Below are 14,237 nucleotides of genomic sequence, written 5' to 3' on the forward strand. Positions count from 1 at the left end.
ACAAAAAGGTACATGACTACACAATAATGTCACCATAAAAAGTTTAAGCATATAATTTTTTGTTTCCTTCCCACATTTCTAATGGCAAGCCCATGGAGGTATTCAGAAATCAAAGAAAAGCAATGCCTTGTTAATCAATCTCAAAAGGACAAAATTATACAGCTTAAGTAGTTGAAAGCTATCTCAAGAAAAACACTGAAGCAACCTGCAACTCCACCATCAGGTTCTGCTATGGTGATGATCTCAAGTTCAGACAATTGAGAGGGAAAAATAGTGAGCGGGTTTTGACCCCTCCCTGTTGCATCTTGTAATTTATCGAGAAGATTATTACTGTTTTCTTCTGAATTGATACATCTCTCCAAATAATCCAGAAAACCTTGAGACTCTAAAAATTGTGTAACCTGATAAAGAACAATAAAAACTCAGGGAAAGAGTTTGTCAACATACATAATTAGATTTAATCAAAAATAGATCCTTTGCAAAACACAAAAATATGTATAGTTTTTTAAGACTAAAGGTAATGCAATGAAAGGGGGAAAAAGAAAGACAAAACGTCAAGGCACAATTATATTACATCCAGGAAGGTAGCAAACCGGTTGCCATTGGGAGGCCAACATGCCACAGCATACTGTGGCATCATAACAAAAACCATCAAAAGGTCATTTTAGCCCATATTCCCCAAAGAAAACCACAAAATAACATGTCCTATAGATGTTAGAAACCTGAAACAGCTCAACCATGTCTGAGATCTTCAAATTAACCATGAGGCTACCCAAAAGAAGAGTTTCCCACCAGCTTCCTATTAGTCACTGATTAAAAAATTTTACCATCTAAAAATACACATGTTCTGATTGCATGAATTCCCAAATTAATGCAAGTGATGACATAATGACACATACCGTTCAGACTTCAATGATATGATTACCACCCGGAGCTACCATGAATGAAGGTAAAAGCACCACATAAGTAATGATGGAATAAACTATTGGCACCACTTAAGTGAAAATGCAGATAGTATTTTATGGTTGCATTCAAAGCACAAAAATAGCAGGACAAGAAGCATTTTCACTAGAACTGTAAAGTTGGTATGCATTTTTTTGGTGGGAAACAAAAAGACTCAACTCTAGATGGATGACTTTCTGCCATTGTATCAGCATTAAGTAATGAACATTTACCCTTTATACAATTGCACAAAAAGCAGAATTTGATGAAACAGAGCCTACAGTCCCACCACTCAAAATCCTATTATCAGACATATTTGAAGCAGACTAAAAGAAAGCCTTGCTCATTGTGGAGATTTCCTTCATCAATTAAACTCCCAACAATTCCCTCACTAGCCTTTTTATCTTGCACGAAAATTTATGTTACGGCAATAAAAACATAAAAATGCAAAGTAAATTGCAAGATAAAAGGATTATCCTTAACCAAAGAAAACAAACTTCAAGATCTATTATTTCAAGCAGATATTTGTTTGAATTATACCATCAACATGGACTCAACAGGTTGATTAGTCGAGCGAGAACGCTTCTTCAGAAATGCTTGCAAATTGAAGACATTAGCTGCTGTATTTTCCTAAGTAAGAATATTTCACGATCAGATCTCAGAAAAGTTTCTTAAGGTATGAGCAACCAGTAACTTTCTCAATAACTTACAATAAAATTGCGATAACCACTCAGAAGTAATGCAAAAAATTTTAAGAATATCAACCTGCAGAATAGCGAGTTAAAGAATTATCAACCAGCCTGAAAGAGTTGAAAGAATTATCAACCAAACTAACAGACAACATAGCTTTCAGTAGAAAGGCAAGTAAATCAGGCTCTGCAAATAATATTTGATTCAATTCTAGAGATTGTTGAAAAAAATCAAAAACAAACATTTTTCATAATTTAGTTTGTATAACATGAAATATTAAATAAGATAAATCAAGCTACAAAATTAAAGGAGTGGAAATTATAAATGGTTAGATAAAATGTTTTCATGAATAGTAAACAATATACAATTCCAGAATCTAGGTCACTATTCTTTCTGCAAAAATAGAATGGTTCTTTTGCTATAAAAAGTTTTCATGAGTTGAAGACAGCAAACAATATACAATTCCAGAATCCATATCACCATTCTTTTCTAGAAAAATAGAACAGTTCTTTTGCTTTTTTAGCCACACAACAGGAAGGAATAAGGTGAAGGGAATAATAAGTTCTCCCATTTAGTAATGAACCTAGCTTACCTTTAGTAAATATCATATACATAAAATTGATAAACAATAAATTACTTACCTAAGTTGAAAGTCATGCTCCACTCCCCAGGATCTGGTGCCAGCTCTAACATATTGCTCAGACAAACTACCAAAATTGATCCTCATCTGGTCTATCCAAATTACATTTGGATGCAGCAATTTTAAAATTTCACCACGCAAGAAACTCAATTCAGGCTCTGGAATGGGAGGTATTTCTTCAGATGTAGTTACGTGGTTGTACTCAAGATCCACTACAACTACCTGTAGATGAAAAATGTAGCAAGTGAAATTTATTTTATATGCTTGATTCAAGTTTATTAACAAAAGTTACAGTGTAAAAATTTTAAATAAGTAAAAATGACTACAGCACATTAATTTGAACAGAAGGAACTAATTAATACCTTGAAATTCTATGATAGATCATATGCAAATGAATATAAATAACAACCTAAGCACAATGACAATTTTTAAATCATGCACAAAGAGGTCATAAAGTAAGAGACTATTACACAATCTTAGAACAAGTAATTTTACTATTGCAGACCATAGCTACTAAAATTGAAAACTTTTGTAATGAATTACATATAAATGGAAAACAAAATTATAAAATGCTATGTTTTATTGATATAGCATGGACAAAACAAAAATTCGATGAAAAAAGTGAAAAAGCTGTGTTACCAGTTGCAGCTAAAAGAACTAGAACATAATAACTCTAATTGACTCATCAAGAGAGCGGATGTTTATACTAAACTGAAAAATAAATGAAGGTTTAATGGTCAGCAGATCAAGATAGTCAAAATCCTCTAGCAGGACCAGCATGACTTGGAAAATTGTTGGGTTTGATTTATCAATGTATAAATGTCAAACAAAACAAACCAGCCAGCTTTACTTCATTCATATGAATCAGCTTCAGAGTTGCGTGTTATCCACTTAGGTTTGAGAATGTCATTGCAATCAATTATTGACTTGAGTCTAGAACCTAAATTGGTCCAAAGAGATCCAAGGCCATGAAAACTATAAGATATGCTGGTAGCATGAAAACCATACCAAATACATGGAGATAAGATCTTAGCATGATTTTCATCATGCATGAGAAAACTTCTATACATTTCTTTTAAGAAATATGTCAATCACCTTTTAAGAAAGATTAGTTTACCCCATTGGACCATAGATGCATTCATTTTCTAGACATGGATATTGCTTAGGATTTGAACAAATCTCATACCATGCCATAAGCAATTTTCTAGGCCATTGTACATTTATTGGAAGAGGCCCACTTAAGGAACATAGGAGGCAATCCTCATAAAAACCTATGCTATATTGTGGGTGAATTTACTAGTTGCTTTAAACAAATGAAAAGTTAAAAATGTTAAATGCATCACAATTTCATGTGTTGTTGGACTCCCTGTCTCTCTCACACACACACACACGTTTATGCATGTACCAAAGTTATGATCACCAGTCAAATCTAATTTCCATAAAAGACAAAAGAAAATCTCACAAATTCACCTTTTCTCTTCTCCCATGTGACTACATTCTTCTGATCACCTTATGATCATTTCTTGTGAGATATCAAGGCCTAACCACCTTATGCTCCTAATTTCTGTGGAAAAAACAACTTGAATCAATGACACATTGAGAAAGCTGATTCCATGACTCCCCTATCATATCTCACAAGCTTGCCCACACGAAAGCCATAAATAACCAAATGATCTATGTCCTAACTACACACCAAAAAAATCATTCAAAGACATTTCACTTGACCTAATGATTAGTGAATGTTGGCCAAAATAGCATGCATTCAACTTTTTTTTGAACGGAAAAAACCTACAGAATGGGGTAACTTCGTTTTCTCGCGATTTTTAAGAATACATTAACAGGATATTCAAGCTCATGTTAATATGCTGAGAAAGATGACAACATGAGAGTATGCTCCCATGACGATCGATATAAATAAAGAAACAAAAGCAGACATGAATGAACGCAACATCATGAATTTCATTGTGCCATCAGCTACAACAAAAACATGTCTTGATATTAAAAAGATGAAATAAAAATGAGAAGAGGTGGTAATTCAACAAAAAAAACCTCAACTTTTGGACCAAAAGAACATAATGAAAGAAATATCAAACTTACACCATCCATTGTCAGACCCGATGTGTCAACACCTGAGTGAAGTCCCATCATGTATGGTGTAGGTGCATCGATGTAGTCCACCCCACTGAAGAAAAGAAGTGGAATATAGACATGCTACATCCCAAGAAATAGCATGAGTCAGGAAGAAGTTAGCAGCAATTAGGCTAACACTGCCTAAGCACATAAACACTCTTACTACCGCTGCATGGAAAAGCATGTGAGCTTATTGAAAGAAAATTCTAAGGAAAATATGCATAGTAGAAGCATGGGCCATGAAAGAACGCTTCTTGCAATAGCAAGGACAAGGTATCTATCTGGAGTTGCTTTTTAGTAAACTAGGAGAGAATTGTGCTGCACAAGATATAAATTAGGCAGAATTATAATATTTGAAGGGTTACCTGCCACCTAAAAGGATATATCAAATGGCAGATGGCCTCTGAAACTAGGGTCAATAGTGTATATCTGCATAAAAAATAAAAAGAACAAGTTTGAGGCTAATGATCAAAAGCTAAATGGGCAATAATCACAATTGTATAACTGAAGGCATTCAGAAATAAATTTTGAAGACAATTCTGAGATCCTAAACTTGCAAACTACAGCAAAATATTTCAACATTCAAGAGGCACAAGCCAAATCCAGTAGTATTGCACATCATGTTATGATAGATACAACTCAACTCAACGAAGCCTTAATCCCAAATTAGTTTGGATCGGCTACATGAATCCTTTTCCACCATTCCGCTCAGTTTAGGGGCAACACCTGATAATAGATATACTTATAAAACCATCATTGAATGCCTTCCATTTTACATTAAATTGGTAAAAGGAAGTAGAGGGGGAGGAAGGGATAAAGAGAGAGCATATCTTTTCAAAATTTGCTAACAACCATGTGTAAAATTAACCGTCCAAAACACTCCAAGAGTAAAAGCAAGCCACCCCCCTCGTAATGATGGCGATACAAAAGCGATATTGTATGATTATTGTTCATTAATAAGAGTATAAACCTACCTCCCTAGCAACAGACAACTATTATGCCATGGAACTTGCACAAATACAAGCGTCACAATTACTCTGGACCATAAATCCCAATAAGCCATTACCAACAGTCCTTGACCAACTTTCTGGGACTAGATCTGTTGATCTTTCCTTACCTTACACTCCTACCAAAGGCTAAAACCTGAATCAATGTATCATTTGAAATACTTCCACAAACCATCCAGCAATGTTCCCTTAGGTTTTCCCTCCTCAAAACCCATCCACAGATCCCAAACCTCTGCTGACCAGACGATCATTTGTCTATTTCTGCACATACCTACTTTTCCACCTCTCATCTCTTTTAATGCCAAGGGCAGGATTTTATGATGCAGTCAAACCTAACTTTCATCCCCTGGTTTGGTTTTAGCGTCCACCCACATGGACATCGGGCATCCATATCATGACATGCACATCTTCTATATCAGTTCATTTAATTGCCCAAGCTTATTAGCTATGAAGCATTGCTGGCCTTGATTGAATTTTACCATGAAACTCAACCCTATGGAGCAATGATGACTGCATATTCCCTCAAGTTTGACAGCTTTACTTTTTAAAATTTTGACGAATGACAAGCACATACTTCAAGTCAACTCTTACCGGTCTAAAGCTGGAGCAGAAATCTGTGTTAAAGTGGGCAGCAATTCCACTGCGAAATTAGGATGAAATGTTTGCAGAGCCAACTGATAACGTGGTATGAGTTAACCATGAATTTTCACTTATTCAGCAATTAGATTACAAGGATAATAGATAACCCCCCAACAGGAAATGCAATTTAAATAAAACAAAAAGAAAATGTAGTTTGGAGCTAGTTGTATGGTCTGGACATCTAATAAGAAATAATATATGAGTAAGTTCAAAGAAGCTCTTAAGAATATAAAGCAGGATTAAGAGTGTACAGCAGGTACAAACTCCTTAAAATTCCATCTACTAAGGGTTCACAACAACTCGAGGTACATTAAGAACTTGTGTGCCATATCTTAGGGTTGTTTATCTTCATATGGCTCTTTGAAAATGCTTATATGTTTGTAAGATGATACCTGTCATGAATTATTGGTTGGCAGATATACATAGAAGTTAGCAAAAAAAAAACAATATCTTTTTATCCATCCATCTCAATTCATGGATCATGAACACATGAAACGAAAAATAGAGACGAACAGCAGAGACAAAGGCAAATCATTGAACTTCAACTGAGCAATATGAATTTAATAACATAAAATCTTCTGCAATGAATTATTTGAAGTTAAGAAATTATGACTGCATGCAAACATAAATACAGATGGCGCACACACGCATGCACATGCACACATATGCCTACACAAAGTAGGAATACGAAGTGCTTACCACGACATCACAACTGCAAAGCACAAGCTCATGAATGCTTACACTATCCACAAATAAAGGCCTCACAACTGATTATCTTGCCAATTTTTTGAGACAAATTCAGTGGAAGGCCATCAAAATCACAAATGTCACAGCTACATTAAAAATTGAAAACATTCTAAACAAAGACAAAAATTGTTTGATATGAAGCTGTGCTGGAAAATTTCAGCAGAAGGACAATGAAATTGCAGTAAGGAATACCCAAGTTTGAAAATTACTTATTTGATCTCAGCAAAATTCTTCTTTCAAGTAACACAGCAGTAAAAAGCCGAATCAAGTTATCAACATCCAGGCACTGCACCAATGGCTGAAATGAAATCTGTGAACCATGAAACAGAACATGGTTACCATATATTCTGAAACAATATCCATGATAACAAATGGAGAGCATAGCAAAACATGAAGATCGAGAAAATGAAAGAAAATATGATGAACTTGTACATCTGCATGAGGAAATCCTTCTTTCGGGGGAGCCTCCACAGAGAGAAGATGGTTCTCAATAGCAAACAAGACTCTATCTTTTCCAGGTGTGGGTAAAGGAACATTTGACACCATATAAGCTATTATCTCCCACAATGCCTTGCTGAGATTTGTATAGATAAAAAGTTAGCACATGGAAAGAAAAGGTTCCAGTCAGCAATACTAAAAGACCAAGCATGAGAAAGCATTATTTTGAGAAAAACATTGAAATGCAACCACCATTAAAGACAGATTGGATTACATGTATTAGGAGAAAACTGTAATTCATTTGAAAAAGTTAAGAAGCAAACAGCAATTGTTTCACTCAAACCCATAAGAAGTACTCACCCAGCCTTTGCTGTCAATGTGCCAGTTAGGACAGGTCAAATACATTTACAAATTTCTGTCATGAAGTTCACAACAATTGCATAGTGGATTCAACCAGTCTTCACGATGTCTAAATTAATTCCGGCATAAATCTAGTTACAAGTTTTAAATAGGAACAAAGCTTGAGCAAAATTATATCGCAAGGAGGCAGCACCACAGAATTATCATGCAGGTCACCAAAAAGATGCAAAACATCTTCAGCAGAAAGATAAACATACAAGGATAGATAAAACAAAAAAGTTCTCAATGAACAAAGAATTGAAGATCAAAGATAATGGCACTAGTACAACTTTGAATAGACAAGGTTATAATGCAACAGATGATAAGTACTGATCAGCAAGGACCAGAATATACTGTGCTAGTATTTTACTGAAATGCGACATGGGTACAATGCCTACTGCAACCCAATATTTGGCCCGCTGCAGTGCCACTGCATGTCAAGCACTCATGCAACACAACAAGACAGAATGTATCACGAAAGTATCAGGCCAGCATGGCAAAGATGAACAATATTTTAATCCTTGATTCCAACAGTGGACACCAAAATTAGCAAGTCAAACTATGCAGCTTTCCACTGCTTTTGTTTCTGAATGTTTTCATTCTTATTCTGAAGTAATGTACAATTCAGACATTCTCCAACTTTCTGACACAATATACAAAGCGTAAAACAAGCACATATCACCAATCTGAGATACTGTCAAATTAAAGGGTAAAATCATATGGAAACTACCCCTTCAAATTGCATTGCAGAGCTGATTGATGATTAAAATAAGGAGGAGGTGACTTGACACATATTATTTGCAATTGATAGAGCAGCTGCTAATCAGATGAAAGGTGGTATAGTCTAACTTAGAGTTATCGACAATGGTTTGGGAGGATAAAGGCCTAGAATTACTTAAAACATGAGACAGTATTTCTCATGCAATACTATAAATAGAATCGAAAATGATGTCCAGGCCAAAATTTTAGGTCAGGTTATGGTCCAAAAGAATCATTTTGAGACACAAGTGAAAATTGTGAGCAGGTAATTGCAGAATGATATTTAACAAAAGTATGCTTTTATGGTATAAAGACAGAGTACAACAGCAGTAATGCTTGCACTGCTACAAAGTTCAAAAAATTGGTGAAAAAAGAATCTCCAAGAACCCAAGATGTGTGAGGAAAAACAAAAATGTGATGATATGTGGGTGAACTAGGAATCATAGGGTGATGAATTAATCCTGTTACAAAATGTAGAAGCTGCACCAAGGACCAGGTCATAAGAAACAACTACAATAGTACCAACAATGACATGAGGGAGCCTAAGTAACTAGAGGGGCCACAGATTTGAAAATGCTAAAAATGGCAGCAAGTATAATTAAAATCAATGAATACTGAAGGAGTCAAAAGCTTGCTTAGAATAGTTGGAACAAGGAACTGTTCTACCTATATTTCTGATGCTGGCTCAGCTATTATGTTAAGAACAAGTGAGACCAGGCTGCCGCTACATGTCACTCGAGCAACCAAGATAACCTTCCCCAAATTTCTTCTTCAACAGTTTTTTTGTCACTGTCATATGCTACTTTTACTTCTTTCATCCTTTCCATTCCATTAGATTTTTGTCCTTTCATTTGTGTTGGTTGGAATGGAACCATACGAATAAGCACACTGGTACTAGCTTCTGTATCTTCCTTAGATGCATCTTATCTCATGCAGGAGAAAGAAGACATTCTCCAAGCCCAGTGTCAAAATTGCATATCAAGTAATTACTGACTCCAGCAAAGTCTGATAGGGCCTCAGTGTTTTAAGATGTTGTCCAAGTGGCCAAACATGCACCCACATATGCAGCAGTATGGTGACTGCACCACATTGATAATGTATTGCACAGTGAGTGAATAAGCAACCAGACAGACCCAAGCAGCTCATGTATGCAGCCAAAAAAGAATATACATTGTGATGGAAATGGCTTCTTGTCTAACAAATCACTTCCCAAAGAAGAAGATTGACTTTTGAGTGTCTTTTTGAAGTTTGGCAGTTTAAATATTACATGTCTTGTTTATCAGGTAGGTACTTTGAACTTGGTTATAAGCCGTGCATCACTGTCACCCGTATTCTTATTTGTAGATTTCTCCATTTCAACTATACCTGAAATTTGAGCAAACTTCACCACAATATATTGTTATCTTTTTAGGTTAACAGATCAGATTGTACCAAAATAAGCTCTCAAAAAAGTGAGACAGAATACATGTACATACTTTATTTTTTTTGCTTCTGAATTTTTATTTATTCTTTCTTTTACTTTTATCTATGTTTGTAAACTTTCATTTATTATTGAGTATCTATAAAATGCCAACTGTATGGGCACCAACATATGCAACCACTTACAGCTGATGCACTATATGGTGCCTCAACTTCGCAAACAATTTTCTTTTTTTCAAAACCTTGTGATAAGTTGTATTGCCTCCTCTTTTAGGTGATGCATTCTCTATCAAATAACCCCATGTAATCAAGATCTTCATCACAAACTCTACTTGCATTCTCTAACTACACCACATTATATAAGCTCATGGGCTTCTTCATAATATTCTAACTATCTTCTGCTTTTAGAACCTTTAATGCTATGTTCAACAAGACGTGTGTTAGATGCTGACCATATAGTTGAATGATGTATTCTTGCACTCCAAGCCCCATATGAAGCTTCATGTTGCAATATTGTTTCATAAAACCAATCCAAACCATCAGAACAATGGAAGTAGAATTAGAATAGCAATTTTTTTAAAGGTCATTGACAAATAACCTTCATAGTAAAGATAAAAACATATCCAACCAAAATAAAGGAAACAAAATTACAAGAATAAAATCTGCATAGAAATTTTTGGCAAGAAAACTCGTAGCAATTATAGTTAGTAATTTGGTATGGAGAACCAAATGTTATCTTCGAAAAAGTAGCAAACTTAATGTTACACAAAGAGATCAATCAACAGCAAAAGCAACCGCTTGGCATTAGAATACCAGTATAGATAATATATCTATTTCACATAGAATGATGGTCATTACATGATATCCAACAAAGTCAACATATTATATCCATCAAGGCATACGATGATCACAGAATAGACAAATGATTACAAAAATAGTTGACAGTTACCTACAGCCAGCCTGAGAAAAGCAAAGGACGAACAATTCTTCCAAAGCATCCCGGAGGGCTTGAAAACTAGGTGAATGTGATACAAGGCAGATGCATTTATCAGCAGAAGAATTTGTAGGAACCTGATATGCTTCAGCAATATCTTCACAGACTGGATCCCGAAATGCAATGCAGCTAACATAAATTTTGGACCCATCCCCCTCTGCAATTAATCTTAGAGTAAGTATATCTTTTATTCAGTAAATTGGAAAAAAAAAAAATGATGCATGGATAATGTGTTTGAGAACAAGTGCAACTGTGCAAAGGCAGATAGAGAAACTCTGAGCAAACAAGCTGTGAAAGCAACAAAGTCAAATGCTTTCTTAAGTGCTCGACAATATTGAGCTGTGGTCATTCAGCAAAAAATAAAGAAAATAGAAAGCAAACTTCTACAGTGACAAACTTGATGCTATTAGAGAAAAGTCTCTGAACTTTTTATATTAGAGCTGCAATTAAATACCTGTTAGCACTATTGGATAGCTACGCGGATATGTTGAGACATCGTTAGAGTCAAACCCCGAAGAATAGAATTCAACCCCTGCTGGCAGCACACACTGCAATGATAGCTCAAAGAGAATAAATTCGGAAGATAAAAACAAAAGAATATACTATATAGAGTATAGACAATGATAATAAAATATTAACCATATTAAACAATAAAAAGAACATGCTTCCTAAAGCACTCAAACTCAAGGAATGCATTTGGCAGAATTTTAATCCAGCAAAAGGAAAGTATTGTATTCTTTCTTGTTCTTTTTATTTTTCGGTGTTAGTTAAAGTATTGTCTTCATTTAATATATCTGGTATAATCTCCAATTTTTGATATTGGGTTCTACCAAGATTCCCTATCCACCTAACTAACTGTGGACAATTAGATTACTCTTTTACCATTGTTCTGATAATTATAAGTCCTATTCTTGAACACATCTTCCATCTCTATATCAAATAATGCTCCTCAGCACACTAAAGTGCCCCATACTATTATTAGCAATTACATTCTTGTTGCTCCTGCAAAACTCATAGGATCACCAGAATCCCCGTTCAAAAAAGAAAGTATAAGGGATCACCATTCAAAATCAAGCCCATAATATGACCACTAGAAAAAGGCTGTACTAGTCATGGCCACTAAAGGATATCGTACTGATAGTGGCCAATATACCTATCCACGTTCCCAATGATTAAAAAAAATATCTAATAATTGCAAATAAATGAAAGGTACCAAGAAAAATACAGAATTAAAGGAAAAGAAAACAGAACTACTGCAGAAACAATTGACCTTTGAGGTGTTCTTTAACAAAAGATAGCAACTAGCATGCATGAATAAAATATAAGAATCATTCTTTTTAGTTCTATAAGTAAATAAAATGTCATTCTGGCATCTACAGCACATTCAAACTCGAATAAGACACCAAATAAATCCTAGTCGCTCGAGCAATGGACGTAAGCGAACATCGTCCGTCAGCAAACCACTTTATTTCTTCGACCAAATCTAAGCGCACATCAACCCGAACGGACTTCGCCACTCTAGAAGACATATATCACACCATCACAACAAAAGAAGAAAGAAAGCAAGTCCAGAGCTTCAAACAGATTTGACATAGTAGGCTTTTTTTTTTTTTTTTTTTTTTTTTTTTTGAGAATTCAAAGATTCAAAAGCCTTCAACGGATTTGAGATAAAAGTTCAAATTTGAAGCAAGGAAATCGAGAAGAAAAGAAATCAAGAAACCAAGATTCCAAAGCTCCTCTGTTGGACTTCTGATTCCAAGAAAAGAAGTCATGAAAAAAAGAAATCCAAAAAAGCAGAAATGAAGAAGAAAAGAAATCAAGAAATCGGATTCCAAAGTTAGCCATTATTGTGGAGCGCAAATTTCAAGAAAAGAAGTCAACAATATAAGAGGAATCAAGAAGACAATACACCAAGAAAGCGGACCAGAAGCAAGAGACCAAGAAAAAGAGGCAGCTTGGCTTACCGTGGGGAGCTGGGGAGGGGGAGGAGGATAGAGGGAGTGGTTGGAGGGAGGGTACTGGTCGAGGAGGGAAGGCATGTACATGACCCCCATCCCCTGGAAGCCCTTGTTCCCGTCCAGAGACCGGATCTCCGGCCCGATCCCGCACACCACGAAGTACTCGAAGATCCGGGACGACGACATCCTATCCGATCAGCTGCAGAGGAGGGCGGAGCAGCCGCGGATCTCGCACCCTCCCCTTCGTCCTCCTACTTCGCCGCCGTCCGCGCTCGATTCTTGATCCACCTCCACTCCGGATCTGATATCGCCAAGACGTCGCCCACACGCTCGATGTGGATTGGGGAGTCCGAGAGCAAGAAGAAGACGAACGAGGGGGCTTGGGCTCTTGTGGCCGACCAAGACAGGGGTGGGCCGGGGGGGGGAGGAGAGGCGGGGGTGGGTCGCGGCTCGGGCTCAGGAGAGCCCAGAAGGTGGGCTTCCCACGTGCAGTGGGCACCGTATTTGTAGAGGTGACTCGCTCCCCGTGTCTGTAGAGGTGACTCGCTCGTTTACCCGATGGGAGCATGGGTTTGACGCAGGAAATAAGGTTGTTCTTGGTGCATTGTCGGGACAATCTGGTTCTTAATTATCTGATTATTTACTATCAGAATAGATTATCAATAATATTAATTATTATATTTAATAAATATAAATAATATTATAATAAAATTATTAAAAATTTTAATTGATATATTTGAGATGATAATCAGATTATTGATAATGTAACATCAAATTTTTAAAATATTTTTAAATCAAATTTATTAAATATTACACTCCATATACAAAATTTTTAATTTTTTAAAATAAAAAATAAAAATATATTATATATTATAATATATAATATATTATATATTATATTATATTATTATTTTTTATTTTTTATTTTTTATCCTTTTTTCTCCTTCCTACGTACGCCACAACCCCCCAACCTTCGATTGCTCCGCCTCCGACCCCCGAGCAGTCGTATCTCCAGCACTGCCCCCAGCCCTCCGGCCATCTACGCCACCCCCTGTACCATCCTCTGGCTCTCCGATGAATCCGCACCCTGCGCCCTCCACAACCGCTTCTATTGCTGCCTTCACCCACCCACGTCGCCATCCTCACCCATGCTGTCGATCCCCCACACCCCACCCATCGTGGCCCCTCGTGCTGCCCCCTAGCCACCCACACTACCCGCTTGCTGGTAAGGGTTACATCGCTATGCTCTCCATCTTTTTGAACAATCGGCCACTTGCGCTGCCCCCACAGCCCCTCAGTGAGGGCTATGACGGCAGCCCATCGATTGGCTGGTTTCGATTGCCATCGGCTGAATTTGTAAAGTGTTTGATGTATACCCTAGAAACCAATCTTGACTGATGCATATCATATTACTAGGACATGATTTTGTACTTAATGGGCACTTATATTATCATTCATGTTTTATGTGTGCATAA

At 36.4% G+C, this 14,237-nt stretch overlaps 1 protein-coding gene across 4 annotated transcripts in view; it reads right to left on the minus strand.

Moving 5' to 3' along the window:
• The window catches only part of LOC105061043 (DENN domain and WD repeat-containing protein SCD1), a 36,880-nt gene extending 23,717 nt beyond the window's left edge, over window positions 1-13,163 (minus strand). The window contains exons 1-11 of one of the 4 annotated variants that reach the window (XR_012139335.1): window positions 12,769-13,159; window positions 11,259-11,352; window positions 10,760-10,961; window positions 7,228-7,369; window positions 7,005-7,105; window positions 4,768-4,831; window positions 4,370-4,483; window positions 2,274-2,494; window positions 1,653-1,707; window positions 1,483-1,572; window positions 206-401 (exon numbers count right to left, since the gene is read on the minus strand). Coding sequence is in view for 2 of the 4 variants with exons in the window: in XM_010945009.4 (XP_010943311.1) it covers window positions 206-401; window positions 1,483-1,572; window positions 1,653-1,707; window positions 2,274-2,494; window positions 4,370-4,483; window positions 4,768-4,831; window positions 7,005-7,105; window positions 7,228-7,369; window positions 10,760-10,961; window positions 11,259-11,352; window positions 12,769-12,948 (1,459 nt within the window). In the remaining 2 variants the exon portion in view is untranslated. Of the gene's footprint in view, window positions 1-205; window positions 402-1,482; window positions 1,573-1,652; window positions 1,708-2,273; window positions 2,495-4,369; window positions 4,484-4,767; window positions 4,832-7,004; window positions 7,106-7,227; window positions 7,370-10,759; window positions 10,962-11,258; window positions 11,353-12,768 lie in introns of all 4 variants that reach the window. The other 3 variants (XR_012139336.1, XM_010945009.4, XM_073253171.1) reach the window with 3 other exon arrangements.
• Window positions 13,164-14,237: the final 1,074 nt, after the last annotated feature.

The sequence above is a fragment of the Elaeis guineensis genome, chromosome 2 (assembly GCF_000442705.2).
Source record: "Elaeis guineensis isolate ETL-2024a chromosome 2, EG11, whole genome shotgun sequence".
NCBI classification, from domain to species: domain Eukaryota; kingdom Viridiplantae; phylum Streptophyta; class Magnoliopsida; order Arecales; family Arecaceae; genus Elaeis; species Elaeis guineensis.